We start from the raw sequence: 20871 nt of genomic DNA on the forward strand, positions 1-20871 counted from the left end.
TTTTTGAGTCCAGGTAACTCAGCGTATTGCAACCTCTCTGTTATCTAAAATATAAAAACTTTATGTCCCTTTCTAGAAAATGAGCTTCTTTGAAATCATACTCAGCCTTTTATCTTCAGGTGTAAGCACAGTTCTTGACTCTGTTTCGCTCAAACACTTACTTGTAAAATGCTCTCCAGCATAGAAACTGAAACATGATTAACATACATAAATTCTAGGAAAGTGATAGAATTTGGGGGTTTGAAGTTAGGACAGAGATCTTGCAATGCTTCACCTGATATGCAATTCCTAGCATAGTGCCTCTGATCATTTTGTAGTGCTTCTTTAATTGTCATCTATCGTAAGGCATGTCTGTTTTCCAGAAGCATCACAGAACAAACCTACTCCCTGATTCACGTGAAAGAACTTCACTTGTTCGGAAATTGCCATTAGGTGTTGCTGGTTTCTATAGTTTCTTTCTTTCTGGTAAATTATCTTTAGTTCCTTGAAGCATATCACCATTACTTATCATTCTATGGGCTTTTCTCTTCAGTTCTAAACATGAGAGGCTATGGAATTATTTATCATTTTTATTTGTCTCAGATGATGAAACAAATATTACCCTATCCCAAGGTGCATAGATAAAAACTAATTCTCTGTATGCATTCATTCAACAAACATTTGATAACTGCTGTTTATCATGTCCCGTTTCTCTCTTCCATGAACTTTGAGACAGTTAAGCACAGAGGGACATTTACCTTCTAATGACCTTTTGTAGACACATGGAAGAAAATAAAACTTACATGTTCATTGATTTCCCTTTTCCTATTGAAGCATATTTGTCCATCTCTCTAAAGCATCCTGAAAATAACCAGCAAAACTTGACTTCCAGTTATGATTGTGCTGCACCTGAACCATTACATGTGACTTTTAGGAGAAGGCAGTCCTTAGGAACACAGACCTTGGAACTGGATTGCCTTGTATGAAATTCCAACTCCATGATTATCAGCTTACATCCACTGGGAAGTCCCTCAACCTTTAATGGCCCTCAGTTTCCTTCTCTCTAAAATGGGAATGATAATAGTCTTATCTACAGTATGAAATTAATGAAATTTAAGGGCTCAGATCCCAAGCAAGCACTATGAGAGTGTTTGGTGTTGTGATGATTTTTATTTCTCAGTAGGACTAGACTGGTTGGTGGCTTTGAGGAACAATGAGCATCCCTAGTGTTTCAACCATAGGAAAGCCATTTCAGTTGCCTTTGTAGTCTCTCATTGTTGGAGGAATTAACTGTACTCCTTTCCTTGAGGGAAAGAGAGCTAGTATCTGAGTTTCCTTTCTTCCTTCCTAGTATAGAAGAATAAATTTAAAGATAGCCTGGAAATCTCTGAGACCTTGTTCTCCCTTGCCTATACTAAAGCCTTTGAATCTGGCCCTGTTCCATTTGTCTTATATTGAAAAAACCTCATACAGCCCCCAAGGATACCACTTCTTTTGAAAAATCTTTTTTAGGAAAATGGGTGAAGATAAAGGTCACAATCACCAAAGTAGAAACACCTAGAAATCTCCAGAATATGGCTATACCTCTCTCTCTCTCTCTCTCTCTCTGTCTCTCTCTCTCTCTTTTTTAAGTGACACCTTCTCTTACTTGAGTTTCCAGAGGTTCAGGATATAGTTTTGAAGAAAAGAAAGAACTTTGTCTCATTCTACACCTTTATAGCCTTGGTGTTCATCTGCTTTGATAGGTCATTATATTGATGCCATTGGTCCTAATTCCCTGAACAGGTGGAACTGATGAAAAGCCCCACATTTACCCACTATAGAGAATGTCACAGACTCTATACACTTTTAGAAACTAAATTAGGTAATGCCTATTTAAAGCATTGTCTCTCCTTAGAAAATATCTTCAGCGCCTAGGAACATGGAAGTGAACTGTTTCCATGACTACACTGGTCACTTATTTCCAATCTCCAGATATTTAATTTCTACTCTGGCATATTTAGAAGCTCTCAGATCATTGCTCACACATTCAGATGGGTTGGATACTTGTGGGATATCATACTAGCCTTGGAAAAACCATACTTAGTGTAAGAGCTTTGTAACTGAAGAGAGCTGTAAGGAATTTAAAGAGGAAGCCCACAAAAAAATTAGTGATGACAGAAAAAGGAAAGTTAATATAACGGGAAAAGGAAAAACATAGTAAAAGTGCTTTGAAACCCAATTATATGCCATATGGTATTTGTTATGGTTAATATATTGAACATTTCCTTGTAACTACCCTTTTTCGAAGGCAAGGAAAGTTATATGTTACAAATGAATGAATTAATAGAGATACTGCATAGATTTTATGTTCTAGAATGCTAATTATAGGTATTTGTTTAAATCCTTTTACACAGTACTGGCTCTGGGTAAAATGGAGGAATCACATTATCAAATACAGTGTCATTGACTTAGAACAAGTTTCATTACATCAAACCAGATGTCACAAAGAAAACTGAAAAACAAACTATGTCTAATTATTCTCTGGAGGAAAAAAATATTTCTTCAGAATGTCTATCTTAGAAGAAGATACCTCCTTGGAAGAAAGACAGATCTAAGGATATGCTGGGTAGTATTTCAATAACCCACAAATTAAATTGAAATTAAAATTGACCTGAGGAAAAAAATAATGTGAATAGAAATCATCTAAAATTTCAAATCTGCTCTAAATAGTACAGTGGAGGATTGCAGTACAAGAAAGCTCTCACGTAGAGGTCAGCGAGAGTGTGAAATGTAAGAGAATCCTTCCTCTCAACTGTTGCCAGGACTGTGCTCCTAAAAATGAAACGAAATGTCTGTTCAAAATCCCTGTGCCTACATGATCAAGTCTGACCTCCATAGCCTGGCATGCAAAGCCTCTCGCAGACAGCACCCAGCCTCAGAGGTGGCCTTGCATGCCTGGTCCCTGTTCCTCACACATACCCCAGGCTTTACCCACCCTGAGCACCTGCCATGTGCCTGCAACTAAGTGCTTTGGGTATAAATACAGTCTCTCATTGAGTCATCACAAGGATCTTACAAAGTAGATCCTTGTCTCCTTCCCACTTCAGGGATGAGGAAACTGAGGCATGGAATGACGTAGTAGCTTGCCGAAGATTAGTAACTGGTTGCCCAAGACTGGTGATTAGTAACTTGCTCTGCTAGTAAACAGCTGAAAGAGCTTGCTATTCCCTGAATACACGAGGACGATGACGCCCTTTGTGGTTTCCATGCCTCCCTCATGGTTTTCTCTTTGTCTGTAATTCCCTTCTTGTCCCCTTTCCCCACCACACACTCCTTCTGGCAAACTTGTACTTTAAGGTGCAGATTAAACATCATAGACTCTGGAAGCCTTCTCCAATGATCTCTGCTAGAATTGTTTTTTTCCTCTATTCCCAACAGCTTGTGTTCACATTACCAGCTCCATCCACTTGGGATTCTGGGTAGTGATTTGTGTATCTGTTTCTTGAGATTGGGAACTCTGAACGCAGGACTCTGGCCTTATTTCAGAACTCCTCCTAGTATATAGGTTTACAACGCATTTGCTTAATAAATAGACCAAAAGTTTAAAAAAATCAGAACCTCTTAGATTCTTGTATTTTTGAAACTATGATGGAGAATCAAAAAATGAAACTTAATCAGGTACTTTCAGTATATGTGTACATACAGTCTATCAGAATGTCCACCTTATTTTTCTGTCTAATACTGACATAGTAGACATAAATTTGCACAGGCATTTATTATTTTCACATATTCTAGAACATGCCAGACAATAGAGAGAATGTCTTTGAAATAAAAAAAAAAAAACCACTAACTATGAATCTTTTTATCTTTCAGAGCCCAAGCCAGTCCAGATTGTCATCCCATATGAAAGTCATAGCACCTCTGTAATCTTATTTGTTCAAATGCCTGATATTGGAGTGTTTGATGGCATACATATTGCAATCGAAGGAGGGCCAAATGTAACTAAGCTCTTGAAACATGACAATAAAATAACTGTTGGCAATTTAACCCCAGGCACGGAGTATAATTTCTTTGTTTCCATCACCAGTGGGACTAAATTAAGTAATATGTATTACGTGCCTGCAGTAAAAACATGTAAGTGTTTGGGACTTACATAAATTTTTTCTTGATTTTGATTTTGTGTACAATTTTGTATTAGTAGGCTACATTCACTTCAATGCAGTTATCTTCAGAGATCTTTTAAAATAATCAAATACCTTACTACTAAGCCTGGTCTTTCACTGCCCAAGTATAGAGAAAGAGCTAACTTTATGTAAAACTGAGAAGTCATGAAATTTTTAAATCTATCCATTAACAAAAAATGTACTTGCATATTAATCAGGACTTACAATGATTTATTTGAAGAGTGAGGAATGTGAATAATTTTAGGCAAATTATGAGAATTAGGTTATATTGTTTGTCTACAGACACTTAATGGTGTGTCTCAAAGCATAATCTTAGCATGTGTTTCCTCTCTCCATGCTGCCCTTTGTCTGGAAGGAGCCAGTATATATTTTACTCACTTCTTTGAATATTTAAAATTAGTATGTGTTATAATTGTTCATACCAGTACTTACATTTTGAATTTCAATCAACTTTGATTCATCTTTTCTTTAAGTCACTCCCAAATTCTACAAATATTCATTCTGAACATTGAGACACATGACATTTATCATTTATTTATATTGACCCAGGAGATATAGAAATGAATGGCACAGAGTAATAAATGCCATACAAAAATCATATGCACTCTAAAATATGTTATAATTTTGATTATAACATATCTAGGTTCATGTTTTGCTCTTTCTGTCTATGAATATTCACATATTATTATACCACCATGTGTCTTCTTCCTCCCAAATTGTAGTCTTAACATTCATGTTTAAGCTCAAGTTTTCATAAAATACTCCCAAACTGATATCACCGATCACATTATTATAATAGTATTTTAGCATATTTATAATCAATTTAGTACGTTTACACTTTATTTTTGCTTGCAATTTTTATATACTTTTTATATATGTATTCTGTCTCTTCCCTATATTATAAATCATAAGGGCAGCATTATATTTGGCAGTTCTTGTCTTTAAAAATAATTAGTAATTTATCATCTAAATATGTCAATATTGTGATATAAGTAGCAAAATATATCGATATATAAGATGATGGTCTAAAGCTGTAATTTTTTTTCTGAAAATTTCTTTTTCTTTATGCTGAATGGGATCTTTAAAATAGAAAACATAACCATTAGAATTCATCAGATAAAATTTGATTTTGGCTTTAGCAAATATTTGATACAAAGAAGATTCTTTTACTCCCTTGTTCTGTATTTCATGTTTCTCTCTGTTGTCTTTTTAACTTATGGTAATAGTTTCAGAAAGCTTTAATCTCTTTTTCTTCTTTTAAATATTATGCATTTGCTACTGTGAGTTTGTTGCTGTGTAGCTTTTGCTGCAAAACCAAGTTAGCTCCTTGTTATGGTGTTTGCAATGACTCTGAGTATTGCAACTGATTATTATATTTGATAAACTGTCATGTATGTGTGAACAACTAATTTTAAATTCGGATACAGAGAGGGTTGATTAATAAACTTTATGGTTCTTTTCTTGCATTGTGGGTTTTTTTTTCCCCTTTAAAGGGATATAGATTAAAAGAAAACATATAAGGAGAATTTAAATGTGTTGTGTGTTTGGGGTAGGTCTGGAAGCACCATCAAATATCCATGAGGGCAAAGTAACAGACTCTTCCATAGAAATTCTCTGGAATCGAGCTGATGGGAATTTTCAGCATTATGAAATCACATGCATGAACTGTACTGCTGCTTTCATGGTATGTTACAAGCGGCTCTTGGAAGCATTAAACTTGAATCTTTCATGCTGAATCCAATATTACTGCATTCTTACATTAGATAGTAGTGAAACTAAATAGCCCCCATGCTTATTTGGTTGTGTTGAATCGTGAAACATTTTTAAAATGGACGCTTGCTAATTTACTTCTTTTGGATTGATAGGTCCAGAAGGTAGTTCAAGAAGCAGCAACATTCTCTAACCTGGATCCTGCCACAGTGTACACTTTCTCAATTCGCACTGAAAAAGAAGGTTTTAAAGACAGCACTCCTCATATAAAAGAAATACAGACAGGTACAGCCTGTGTAATAAGCACTTTAGGGTATTATTCAGCGTTCAAGTATTTATTTCATTCTTTAGGGAAGATTTTTTTTTTTTCTTTAGGGAAGATTTAGTAAATAGTTTATTCTTCCCAGATTTTCTTTAGGGGCAGGCAGTGTCTTCTCTTGTCTCTTTTCTGTTTCCCCGTATCTGGGTTAGAATAACCTCTTTTGTACATGCCTTGCCAGGCAGTAGAGTGGCTAATTGCCTGGGACCTGGCCAGATTTTCCATTTGTGATTTAATTTCTTCATTGTTCAGTTAAGCAGACAATGAAGTGACATTTCCTCAGTGTTAGCAACTTACTCCCCATGGCAGATGGTGGTTATTCCATGCTAGTCACACGAAATACGGGATGATTGGGAAGAATGTGGACAAAATGTGTACATTTTCATATCTAGGTGACGTAAAATTTTCAACTACTCTACTAATGTAGATATTTTAGTGATTCTCGACGCTGATGCTATGGAAACATTGATTTATGTGTTTAGAAACTGGTCATGTCTGATATTCTTTTACTATTAACACAGACTGAAACTGGGAGAGAATATCTTGGCAGTTTTGTTCCTTTCTTATACATGGAAGAATTTTAGATACAAAATATATATTATACACTATTTCATTTACTTTTTTTCCTTGGGAAACAAGGGAAGCATTGCATATTTTTTAAAAAGATTTTATTTATTTATTTATTCATGAGAGAGAGAGACAGAGACAGAGACACAGACAGAGGGAGAAGTAGGCTCCACGCCAGGAGCCCGACGCGGGGCTTTATCCCGGGACTCCAGGATCGCGCCCTGGGCCAAAGGCAGGCACCAAACCTCTGAGCCACCCAGGGATCCCTGACATTGCATATTTAGATTACAATGATTTTTCCTGCTGAAATAGAACCTTGTCATTGTTTGGTATTTAATTGGAATGAGTCCTACAAGAATCATTAAATATTTTTGAGATTGGTGGTTTTGGAGGAAAAATAGTTTTCTCTCTACCTTTCTAGGTCCTTGACTGAGACACCTCAATCCGCCTAGGACTGATTGACAGGAGAGAAATAAAAACAAAAATTTAAAAACATGTATAATCCGTGCATACATGGGAGAGACCCAGGGAATACGAGAAACTCTCTGAAATGGCCTAAACCACCACTTTAAATACTATCTCCAGAAAATGTTGAGGGGGGATAAGGGAGCCAATTATGGGAGGCTACCAGGAAAGCACAGTAAACAAATGTAAGATTGTTATGCAGATTTAGATCTATCTTCTCCATTGATAAGAGTTTTTTTAATTATTTAATAAATTTATTTTTTATTGGTGTTCAATTTGTCAACATACAGAATAATACCCGTCAAGTGCCCACCTCAGTGCTCGCCACCCAGTCACCCCCACCCCCTGCCCACCTCCCCTTCCACCACCCCTAGTTCGTTTCCTAGAGTTAGGAGTCTTTCATGTTCTGTCTCCCTTTCTGATATGTCCCACTTATTTTTTCTCCTTTTCCCTTTATTCCCTTTCACTATTTTTTATATTCCCCAAATGAATGAGACCATATAATTTTTGTCCTTCTCTGATTGACTTATTTCACTCAGCATAATACCCTCCAGGTCCACACGTCGAAGCAAATGGTGGGTATTTGTCATTTCTAATGGCTGAGAAATATTCTAGAGATTTAGTTAGACTTCTCTGCCCAGTAGAGGGAGACACTCTTATGAATAGAGATTTCCCTTATAATTGTAAAATGTCTCTTACAAAAGGTAATTTTACACATTTCTTCTCCCTTCCCTTATATTCCCTTTCACTATTATTTATATTCCCCAAATGAATGAGAACATATAATGTTTGTCCTTCTTCGACTGATTTACTTCACTCAGCATAATACCCTCCAGTTATGTGTGGGAAATATCAGAAAGGGAGACAGAACATAAAGACTGCTAACTCTGGGAAACGAACTAGGGGTAGTAGAAGGGGAGGAGGGCGGGGGGTGGGAGTGAGTGGGTGACGGGCACTGGGGGTTATTCTGTATGTTAGTAAATTGAACACCAATAAAAAATAAATTAAAAAAAAGAAAAAAAACAAAAAAAAAACAAAAGGTAATTTTACTCAGTTTTCAGAGTTTCTCCTGTGTCTGCATTTCTTAAAAATAACCAGCTCAAAATAATCCTTATGCCGAAGAGGAGTATTTTGGGGCAGCATATTCTGCTCCTCTTCAGTGGTTGCGCAAGACCAAGATATAATCTCTCCCTACATTTCTGAGGCAACGAAATATTGGTTACAGTACTACAATAACGCCTATTGGCTCCATTTTAAAGTTTAAAATGATTCTTGCTAGGGTTTTTTTTTTTTTTTCTCTTATTTTGACTTTTAGCTTTTCATATGTACCAGGAAGAATGAAAGGAATGTCTTGGTTACCCTCAGAGTTTGCAGAAAGTAAAACAGATCTTGAGAGTGTTTCAAGGCTGTGGTAGAGCAGGTGCTTTGTGCAGTAGAAAATGTTATTTTATGTGTTTGTTTTAATGATATAGCCCCAAGTGCAGCTGAATTTATGAACCATAGTAGAAACTCCAGTGCAATAACTGTTAGCTGGCCATCAGCTAGAAGTCTTCTGGATGGATACATCATTTCAATATCCAGCAAAAGCTTAATGAAAGAGGAAGTCCTCCTGTCTTCCACACAAAGGTATGAAAATATTGAGAAAAGAAATGGAGTCAAGTTACATGGAACACGAGATTAACATTTTATATATACATTTTTGAAAAGCTATATTAGTGACTTAATATAAACAGAAATTAGAAAACATTGTAAAAACATTTGGGCTGCAGTGTGATTAGAATAACTGAGTCAGATGTAGAGTAACAGATCCTTTCTGCATATAATAATGAATTAATTCAAAATATCTCATTTTTTACTTAAATTAATTTCTCTGCATAAGAAGCTATGATTTCTCATTAACTATTTGTGCTGGAGCATAGCAGATTGACAGTAAAAATACCACAAGACTTATATATAAAATTCTTTCTATAGACAGGGTGAGAAGATGGGAGTTTTCCAAATGTTTCTGAGCTGAACATTTTAATATGTGACTTTTTTTTTTTTAACGTGTAGGACCTTCACATTTAATAGCCTTGCTTCAGGGACTGACTTTTTAATTAGCATTATAACTACCAAGGGACTGAAGAGAAGCCATCCTACTGTCCTCATGGTTAGCACTTGTAAGTTTATTTTATATTTAATTGACTTTTCATGTGTAAAAAAGATTGGAAATGGTTGTGTTTAAAGCCAATATCTAATTAAAAATGAATGAAAATGTAAGTGGTTTATGGCATGCTTGAAAAGAAGGAGCACTGCATTTATTTGGAGAACGCCTGAATTATATTCCTGCCTCTATCACTTATTAGTTATGTGACCTTGGGCAGAACTATTAAGTTTTCACTTAGAAAATGAGAATAATTATTCCTGCCTATGTACAAAATCTTGTTACTAAATTCCAAACACAGAGCTCTTTGTGCAAGTGCCAAGTACTCTAAACCTCAAGATATTATTGTCATGAGACACTCAATATTTTTTCTATTATTTTGACTGTATTTAACATTTTATGAAACACAAAACAACACTTGGAATATGACAAAGTATATAGCACTGCCTTTTTTTTTAAATTGCATTATTTGGGTTCAATTTGCCTCTTCTGACCTTATTAGCATCCCTTACACGTATGCCTGCCCTGAACATGTGCAGTGTTTCCAAGAAGCCCTTTCACTTGGGCCCAGCCACATGCACCTGTGCTCAAAGACCAGTGTTCCCATCAGTGTGAGAGGAGGCTCAATGTCAGAATTCACAGTGTGGAGGAAGAGAAAGCACTAGAAAATGGGTGACAGTCAAATCGATTCCTGGAAAATATGCTAAAATGTCTGACCAGTTACGAATCACCAGCATGGTATTATGTGCTTACATCACCGTATTGAATCTACCCAGGCTACCTCAGATGTAGGTTAAGGCTTAGAGGTATAGAGGTATTCATAACTCATCACTGAGGGTGAGATTTTTAACCCAGTGTCTAACACTAAAACTGATATGACACTCTGCTCCCTCTCCTAAAGACCATTCGAGGAAATGTCAGAAATAGATGAGAAACAGCTTCATTTTTAAAATTGGATTTAAAAAATTTATAAGTGAAAATTTCTTTGCTGCTTTCATTGGGGCTGTATCATTATCAGGTCACCATCACCGTCATTGTTATTGTTGTCATCATCAAATAGAGTGCCTGTTGTTTGTCAGAGATTTTGCAAAATATTTTCTATACTTCATATCACAATTCTGAATGGCGACTTTTATTCTATGGATCCTAATGAGATGCATATGTTTACCTTTCTTATAAATGAGGAAACTGAGGCTTAGAGAATTTTAGTAGCTTATACAAGATAACAAAGATTTGAACTTGGGTTTCCCTGACATCACATTTTACCCTTGTAACCACTATGCTTCACTAGAAAGGCTGCTACATCATAGGAAGGACACTACCCATTCTTGGCTCTGTGACTTTGTATGAATCCTGATTCTATTTGGACCTCAAGATCTTCATTTCTACTCTGGGTTTCATAATACTTTCATATTTTATGACCTTGCTTTGGCTGTGTTTTCCAAGACAAGGCTGGCAATTATTTTCCCCCATCTTTTCCACTTTACTATTTGACTTTTACCTTCTACTGCATAATAATAATTTTTGACCTTCCTGTACCTCCTTTTTCCGCAAGCCACCTCAACTCCATTTGGAGGTAGATGGAATATTAATAAATGTATAAAATAGAGCTAAAATATATTATGGTAATTTGGAAGCATAATAAATTGATTCCAGTTAGAAGGGAATATGCATCACAGAAAAAATAAAAAGGATAGTGAATCAGTGACTCAGGTTTAAATCTACCACTGAACTGCATTCTAATAAACTTAAATCAATATGTAAGTAGGACAAAAAAAAATCTCATGCAAAATTTGAATTTTACAGATGAAATTATTCCAATAAAATATTAATATTATGTTTCTCTCAGTTAAAGCAATGCAATATGAAAATTTTTAATATGTATTAGAAATAGAGTTATGTTATCAATTTGAAGAATAAAATTCAAGAATCTTCTCAGATACAATATTTAAAGGGAAAAGGAATTTGTGAAATTAAGGCAAGGAGGAGAGAGTGATCTCTTACTTTATGTAGTGCATAAAATTGTAAGTTAAAAATCCCAGTTGTAATGACTTTATACTGAATTCTGCTATGAGAAAAAGTTAAAATCCATAGTTTGCATAATTTTATTGTGTGAAGAGGCTTTCTAGAAAATTGTTTTGTCCTTTCCATTGCAGAGTTGAGGAGACTGAGATTCAGGGTAGATAATTTATGCAAGATCACATAAGGCTAAAACGGACTGGAAAAACCCCATATCCTAAGACTCTTCCATAGTGTGACAGTCAAGGTTTTTTTTTTAAAAAATTATTTAAATTCAATTTAATTAACATATACTGTATTATTAGTTGCAGGGATAGAATTAAATGATTCATCATTTGCAAGTAATATGCAGTGTTCCTTATATCAGGGCCCTCCTTAGTGACCATCACCCAATTACCCCTTCCCCGCACCTCCCCTCCAGTAACCCTCCGTTTGTTTCCTAGAGTTCGTTGTCCCTTTTGGTTTGGCTCCCTCTCTTTTTCATCTTATTTTTCCTTCCCTTCCCCTATGTTCATCTGTTTTGTTTCTTAAATGCCATATATGAGAGAAATCATATGGTACTTATCTTTCTCTGACTGATTTATTTCACTTAGCATAATACCCCTGTAGTTATATCCACATCATTGCAAATGGCAAGATTCCATTCTTTTTGATGGCTAATATTCTTCTGTGTGTGTGTGTGTGTGTGTGTGTGTGTTGTGTTTATATACCACATTTTCATTATCCATTCATTTGTCAATGAACATCTGGGCTCTTTCCACATTTTGGCAATTGTCAACATTGCTGCTATAAACTTTGGGGTGCATGTGCCCTTTTGAACTATATATTTGTATCTTTTGGATAAATACCTAGTAGTGCAGTTGCTGGGTCATAAGGTAGTTCTATTTGTAACTTTTTGAGGAAATTCCATGCTATTTTCTGGAGTGGTTGCACCAGTTTACATTCCCACCAATAGCGTAAGAGGATTCCCCTTTCTCCACATCCTTGCCAACATCTGTTGTTTCCTGAGTTGTTAATTTTTGCCATTCTAACCAGTGTGAGGTGATAGCTCTTTGTGGTTTTGATTTGTATTTCCCTAATACCGAATGATGTTGAACATTTTTTCATGTGTCTGTTGGCCATTTGTATGTCTTTTTTGGAGAAATATCTGTTCATGCCTCCTACCCATTTCTTGACTCGATTTTTTAGTTTTTGGGTGCTGACTTTGATACATTATAGATTTTTTTAAAGCTGTCATTCTAGTGTCTTATTTCATTGCCCTAGATCCAGACCCACCATCAGATTTGATGATTTTGGAGCAGGAAGAAAACACAATATATTTGTCTTGGAAACTTCCACAAGGAGGCTTTGAAAAGTTTCAGGTAAAGAACAGTCCTGCTGTTACACAACCTTGATGTTTAGGGGGGGTTTATTTCACTCTTTGTTTTTTAATGCTTTTTTTTTGCATAATGGTTTTAGAAACTATTTTACTTTTAATGTAAGATTTTCCTCCAAAGTAATTTTTCTGTTTACTGCTTTAAAAGTACAAGGTTATCATGGAAAAGTGTTTAAGAATCAAAGCCAATATTTTAAAAGAGTTTGGTTTTCAACATAGATATGTGCACACATAGTACAAGGAAGTGAACAAAGTGCTGAAGAGTAATGCTTCTGTGACAGCACTAGTCAGAACAAAGATTTGAGCTGTTAAACTGGGTGATGTGTCACAGGCTCCCTTCCAACCTTATCCTAGAGATTTAGTTGAGTGGAGACTTCCAGCCAAGAGAGTAAGAGGGTAAGATGTACGAGAAGCCACTTTACAACTGTGTCTCTTATTTGTAGTAAACATGTATGTTTTGTTGCCTCTTGTTATTAATAATGTAATCTGGCATCACATGAGAAAATATATTCACTCTACATTCTACATTGTATGATTTGCAGAGTAAACTTCCAGAGATAGCACTATTGCTTTGTATTCTATGGGGGCAAACAACTTTTCCATGCTTTCATAGTGGTAGGAGATAATAATTTGAGTTATAAATGATAGAAAACAACCTGAAATAGTTTAAGCAGTAAAGAAAAAAATGTATTAATACAAGAGTGCCTCATAGATACCAAGCTAAGGGGAGCAACTGGGTGTTAGGAAGACCTACAATCATATATTAAGGTTGTGGAGAATCCAAGGATTGTTTTCTTTTCTGTCTACTTCTGCTCATTTACCTTATTTTTTTTTCTAATAACTAGTTTTCTTTACTAAGGAATCCATGTGGTGAATGAAGGAAGGCTGTATACAACCTCTGAGTACAAATGGTGCATTACCAGCCACAGAGAGACAGATTTTCCTTAAATTCCAAGGGGAAGGAGTGTGATTATTCCAAATTGGATTAGATTCCTAGTACAGTTCCAGTAAACTGTGCTCGTAGGTCTCAAATCATGTAAAAAATGGTGGCAGCAAGTCTGTGGGGGAGAAGGGTTATTAAAAACAATCATTAGATTTGGGGGAAATACAATGAAAGATGTTTCCTATGAACAAAAAATTTAATAATTTATAGAATCTGTGCAATCTAAAAGGAACAAGAGCAATAAAATTACCAGATACCTGATATGAACACATTAATACATCTGGGCTTTAAATTTGAGAATGAATTTTGTAACAATTAAGGTCAAGGAGAGAAACAAGATAATAGGCTTGTATAAAATATAGAGTCCATCTAATATGTACACTACCTTGTGTGATCCTCAGAGTCAGAGCCTAACAACCTGTCTGATTTGTTTTCTCTAGATTCCATATTTCAGCAGAATTGTATTGCCTACCATTATCCACATATTTTGTGTTTTCCTGATTCTATTCCTTAGTCATGTTCTTTTAACCAGAATACATTCTGTCCCATTATTCTTTGACAGTTCTTTAAGGTGCTGCTCAGATATATTATCTTTGTGGAAGCTCCCTTGAACACCAGTTAGCAGTCTCCCATACTAGAAAATTTTGTGTCATCCTTGACTCTTTTTTCACGTCCGTATGTACTTGTTTACTGAATCCTGATGATTCCAACTTTGAATTATTGTGAAAGTCCTTCTTTTCCTTTCCATTTCTTTTTTCTTTGCCTCTTTTCAGGATCCTACCATTATTGTTGGCTCCCTTGTGCTTCAGGGATGAAGCTGACCTCCAGGACAATCCTTACAAATCTATTGAGCCGTCATCTCATTTCCTTTCCCTGCACTCATCTTAAATTTCAGGCTTATATTATAAATACATTAAACATCTTACTCTTTCTCTCCTTAGTAGTACATATCTCTTCGAGACTCATCCCTGTAGATTGTTTCTTTCTGAAGTATTTATTGATGTATTTTTTTACTCACCACATTTTGGGGGATAGCTTCCCCAGATACTTCTAAAAATATTTATTCTCTTCTGTGATCCATTGAACTTCACGTTCATGTCTTTGTCATAGCCTTTATACAGTATACTTGTTTTAAACAATTTTTTAAGTATAATTGACACAAAACATTAAATTAGTTTCAGATGTTTACCACATACTTGTTTTGTTGTCTGCTTAGAAGCAGACATGATTGCCCACCAGGAATTTCCTTGCATGCCAAAGCAGATGACACAATAATGGTCAGGATTCACAACAAATTGAGGATTCCCAGACGGGGATAGGCTCATATAAGGTTCCAATGAGGAGGGGAAAAAATAGAAAGGAGGAGGGGTTGACTTTTGGTTTATATTGTGATTAGAGGATTGAGCTGGAGCAAGGGCTTCCTAGAGGACCTAGAAGCTCTGAGGTTTGAAAATTTTCTGCCCTTAGAGGAAAAAGGATCTAAGGCTTTCTTATCTTGGAGACCCAGATGTAGGGTAGGCTGGGAAGAGAGTTAGGGCTCTAAAAGTTTTCAATAGTCAAATACAAAATAGAGTTAAACTCTTTATATTATAGTATTTTAATTAATTATATTTAAGATTAGAAGAAATAAGTAAGATAAAAAGGAATTATTATTATTTTTTAAAGATGGGGTCTAGTGCATGCCTTCAGGCTGAGTTGAGAGATTCCTTGAACAGTAATAATTTCATTCATTCAACAAATCCAACATTCAACATTAAAAAAAAATTATTCCTTCAACAACAAATTCTTGACTTTATGGTGCTTACATTAAAAAAAAAACTGCAGATATGAGAAAGATAGTGACTAGAATGGCTTAAAAAAGCCTGGAAGGGGTGAGCTCAAGCCTAAACCCTCTAAAACCAAAAGGAAAGATGGTATTGTGTGTTAAAGGTCTGGTTGATTAACCAAGTCAAATTTTAAAATGAACTATCTTAAATGAAATTTTTAGTCTCAGTCTCCAAGTATTATCAATTCCATTACTGCAATATAAATTCCAATTGGCTCTTAACGGGTTCTCAGAAAACCAAACCATCTATAAGTTCTCTACCAATGTGAAATGATGGGGTCTGCATGGCATGTAAAGTCATTAGAGTTGAAATCATAGAGAACATAAGAAAACAAGTATTTTATATTTCTCATGATATTAGTGGACATCAACTTCAAGTCTACCTGTTTTCAGAAAATTAAGCTCAGAGTGATATGCAAAATATTCTGGTAATAAATTTCATAATAGGAATTTCTTTACAAAACAGAAATCCTTGTTTTGTTTTGCCTAGCATTCAAAAAGAACATTTATTAGTATGGACAAACTGTGAAATTCATTTGAACACCAAATATTTGTTCTAGTGAGTAATCCTCTGAAACTATTAGATTGCTCGCTTTCTTTTCATGAGCACTGGGAGTGCAAAAAGATTTATATCCTTTAAAGAATCTCATAACTATAATGGAACTGAAGGTATAATCTATTCCAAGCATGAAAATAAACATTGGCTCACACATTTAAGACCTAAAAGAATTCAGTGTGAACTTAGAAAAAATCAAATAGTTGATATAGAACATCAAAGGAAATTTGCCATTTCCTTTCTTACATCTCTCAACTGTTTTTTTTTATGTACTCCGAGTTATGTTATAGACTGGCACTGTCAATAGAAATATAACAGAAACCATAATTGAGAACTATATGTATAATTTTAAATTGTCTAATAGAAACATTAAAAAAAGTAGCAAGATACAAGTAGTAAGGTGGCAGTCCAGGGTGGCAGCATAGGAAGATCCTGAACTCTGCTCCTCCCACAGACACACTGAATCCATAGCTACATATGGAACAATTGCCTCTGAAAAAGATCTGAAGACTAGATGAACAGCTCCTTTCCAGCAAACAATAAAAGGGTCATATTGAGATGAATATGAGAGGCTAAGGTGCAGTCTTGCCAAAAACCCCAATCCTGGCACAGTAACCCACGATAGGGAGGAGTATCACAAACCTGGAGCTTCTCTCTGAGAAGCAAAGTGTTCATACCCCACACCAGGCACCCCAACCCCGAAGACCTGCACCAGAATGATGAACCCCCATAACATGTGGCTTTGAAAACCAATAGGGCCTATGTTCAGAGGGCAAAATGGGCTGCAAAATATTGAGATGCTACTCTAAGGACTCTCACATAGACTCATTTTCCTTGAGGCTCAGCCGAAAGCAGTAGTTTGAAAGGTATCTAGACTATATGTGAAGGAGATTCATTTGCTTATCTTAAAAAGTTTCTGCTGGAAAGGCAGTGGCCTCTTGGGACACTGTCCAGGGACAGAGGTCTTAGCAGGGGCCATTTTTGTGCTTTTCCTCTCCCTTCTTCGCACTGGTGGGCCTGTGTTGTCCCTACATTCTCCCACTGGCCTGGTACAACCAGTTAGGTATGCCTCAGCCCTGCACTTTCATACTGCCTTGCTAAAACCATAGGTACATAGTCTACACAGGGAATATTCCTTGATGTTCTGGTTCTGGTGGCCAGAGGGGTGTATGTTTCTGGGTTACATGGGATAGTAATGATTAGAGAGACAGTTTTAAAAGGTCACCATCTCTAGGGCACTTCACAGATGGCAGAGTAAGACACATCCCCAGCGAAAAAGGCCTATTTACTTGTCTTGGAGCTTCAGCCTGGAGAGCAGACCTCAATTTTGCCACACATTTAGAGGCTATTTAAGTATTCTCAGGGAATGAAAAAAAAAAGTATTCTCAGGGAATGTATGCTGGGAGACACCATCTTTGTGCTTTCTCTTGGCCTCACTAAACTTGATGATACCTCCCAGAAAGGAGCTTTTACACTCATCTGAAGCCCTGATTTTTACAAGTTTTGCCCAGGGGACATGTCTAGACCACCTGATCTGAAGGCCAGCAGGATTTATGATTGTGATCCCACAGGATTATATACATTTGCATACAGTAAAACCTGCTTCTTGGGGGTCTGCATTCCTATCACTCTGAAACTAGGGATGACTGAGATCTCTCCCTTTGGAACACTAGCAGGTCTTGGCACACCCTCTTCAACTGGGACCTATTAAGAATACATCAGGCTTTTTTGGACAATCACAAAATTTTGAAAGACAGCTGAGATCTGGGGCAAGGTTGAACAATAAGGTTTATCTCCTACATGACGCCTCTTCTTCAAGACTGGGAGACATAGCTATTTTGCCTAATACATAGAAACAAACACAGAAAGAACAGCAAGATGAGGGAACAAAGGATCTGTTTTAAAAGAACAAGATAAGTACTCAGAAAAAAGACCATAGTGAAATGGAGATAATTTATCTGATAAAAGTTAAAAGTAACGGTCAATAAGATGCTCACTAAACTTAGAAGAAGAATGGATGAACACAGTGAGAACTTCAACAAGGAGATAGAAAATAGAAGAGAGTACCAATCCAACTCAGAGCTAAAGAATACAGCAGCTGAACTAAAAAATAAATAAATAAACTAGAGGGGTTCAATAGGATATTAGATGAAGGAGATTAGATTAGATGAAGCAGAAGAAAAGATCAATGACTTGAAAACAGGACAGTGGAACTCACTCAAATAGAGCAACAAAGAGAAAAAAAGAATTTTTAAAAGGAATGATAACTTAAAAGACTTACAGCACAACATCAAGTGGAGTGACATTCACATTATAGGGATCCCAGAAAAAGAGATAGAAAAAGGCAGAAAATTTATTTGAAGAAAACAATGCTGAAAACTTCCCTAACCTGTGTAGAGAAATAGACATCCAGGAAGTTCAGAACATTTCAGGAATAAGATAAATATAAAAGTTAAAGAGAGGATTTTAAAAGCAGCTTAAGAAAAATATCATCTTGTTATATACAGGGGAACCCCTATAAGACTTTGGAGATTTCTTTATCAAGAATTTTACAGGCCAGAAGAGAATGACAATATATTCACAAGTTGAAAGAAAAAACTTCCAACCGAGATAACTCTACCCAGCAAAATTATCATTTAGAATTGAAGGAAAGATAAAGAGTGTTACAGACAAGCAAAAACTAAAGGAATTCATCATTACTAAACCAGACTTACAAGAGATATTCAAGGGGCTTCTTTGACCTGAAAATAAAGAGCATTTATCCATAACAAGAAAACACATGAAAGTAGGGATCCCTGGGTGGCGCAGCGGTTTAGCGCCTGCCTTTGGCCCAGGGCGCGATCCTGGAGACCCGAGATCGAATCCCACGTCGGGATCCCGGTGCATGGAGCCTGCTTCTCCCTCTGCCTATGTCTCTGCCTCTCTCTCTCTCTCTCTCTCTCTGTGTGACTATCATAAATAAAAAAAAAATTAAAAAAAAAGAAAACACATGAAAGTATAAATTTCGATAGTAAAGATGAATACTATACTATTTTAATGAATAGGATGAATACTATATCCACTACCTCTACTATATAGTAGAGGTAGTGGATTAATCACTTATAAAGCTAGTATGAAGGCTAAAAGACAAAAGTAGTAAAAATAACTATACTACCATAATTTGTTAAGGGATACACAAAATAAAAAGATGTGAAATGTGAAAACGAAAACATAAAATGTGGGAAAGAAGAGTAAAAATGTAGGGTATTATAATGCATTTGAACTTAAGCTGCTATCTATTGAAACTAGATTTTAAATAGAGTATACATAAAATGTTATATGTGAGCCTCATGGTAACCACGAAGCAAAAATCTATAGTAGATATGAAAATGATAATGAGAAAGGAATCTAAGTAAAACACTAAAGAAAGTCATCAAACCACAAGGGAAGAAACTCAGTGAAGAAGAAAAGAATAGAGAATAAACCAGAAAATGATTATCAAAATGCCAATAAGTACATTCTTCCCAAGAATTACTATGAGGGGTGCCTAGCTGGCTCAGAGGAGCATGTGACTCTTGATCTCAGGGTCATGAGTTCTAGCCCCACATTGGATGTAGAGATTACATACATACATACATACATACATACATACATGATTATTGTGAATGTACTGAATTCTTCAAACCAAAACCAAGGCATGGCTAAATGGATAAAAAAAGAAGACTCATCTATATGCTACCTATAAGAGAGGGGTAAGGAAGTGAAAAGGAAACTGAAAGTGAAAGGAAGGAAAAAGATGTTCCTATGAACATGGAAACCAAAAGAAAGCTGTGGTAGCTATATTACATCAGACAAAATAGTCTGATTTAAAACAAAGGCTATAATAGAGGCATCTGGGCGGCTACTCAGTTGAGTGTCTGACTCTTGGTTTTGGCTCAGGTCTTGATCTCATGAGCTGTAGGATCAAGTTCTGCATCAGGCTGTACGCTCAGCAGTGAGTTTTCTTGAAGATTCTCTCCCTCCACCCCTTTCCCTATTCATGTACTCTCTCTCTCTCACTCTGTCTCTTTCAAATAAATGACTAAATCTTAAAAAAAAAAAAAAGCCTGTAATAAAAGACAAAGAAGAGAATTAGATAATGATAAAGGGCTCAATACAACAAAAGGATTCAACATTCATAAATGTTTATGCACCTAAATACATAAATATAGAAGCATCTAAATACATAAAGCAAATATTAATAGACCTAAAGGGATAAATACACATCAGTATAATAATAGTAGGGGACTTTAATACCATACTTACATCAATGGATAGATAATCCAGAAAGAAAATCAGTAAAGAAAAATCAGCCTTAAATGACACATTGGGCCAGAAAGACTTAATAGATAAATACAGAATATTCCATCCCCAAACAATAGAATACAGATTCATCTTAAGAGCACATGGAATATTCTTCAGGATTGATCACATGTTCACCACAGAACAAATCTTTATAAATTTAAGAAGATTGAAATCACATCAAGCATCTTTTCTGACCACAATGGTATGAAACTATAAATCAATTAGAAGAGGAAAACTAGAAAAGTCACAAAAATGTGGAGATTAAGCAACATGCTATTGAACAATCAGTGGGTCAATGAAGAAATCAAAGGAGAAATAAAAAATACTTTGAGATATTTTGGTTTATTTTGCTTTTGTGTCCTTTGCCTGAGGAGACATACCTAGAAAGATGTTTCTGTGGCTGATGTCAAAGAAATTACTACTTATGTTTTCTTCTAGGAGTTTTATGGCTTCCGGTTTCATATTCAAGTTTTAGTCCATT

The 20871-nt window shown here is 35.7% G+C and overlaps 1 protein-coding gene across 1 annotated transcript in view; it reads left to right on the forward strand.

Annotated features, from left to right (window-relative positions):
• Positions 1 to 20871, forward strand: part of PTPRQ (protein tyrosine phosphatase receptor type Q) — a 246833-nt gene that overhangs the window by 18147 nt on the left and 207815 nt on the right. The window contains 6 exon segments of the mRNA XM_038558531.1: positions 3835 to 4095; positions 5699 to 5829; positions 6011 to 6140; positions 8679 to 8832; positions 9259 to 9365; positions 12632 to 12729. Coding sequence (XP_038414459.1) covers positions 3835 to 4095; positions 5699 to 5829; positions 6011 to 6140; positions 8679 to 8832; positions 9259 to 9365; positions 12632 to 12729 — 881 coding nt within the window.

The sequence above is a fragment of the Canis lupus genome, chromosome 15 (genome assembly GCF_011100685.1).
Source record: "Canis lupus familiaris isolate Mischka breed German Shepherd chromosome 15, alternate assembly UU_Cfam_GSD_1.0, whole genome shotgun sequence".
In the NCBI taxonomy this organism is placed as follows: domain Eukaryota; kingdom Metazoa; phylum Chordata; class Mammalia; order Carnivora; family Canidae; genus Canis; species Canis lupus.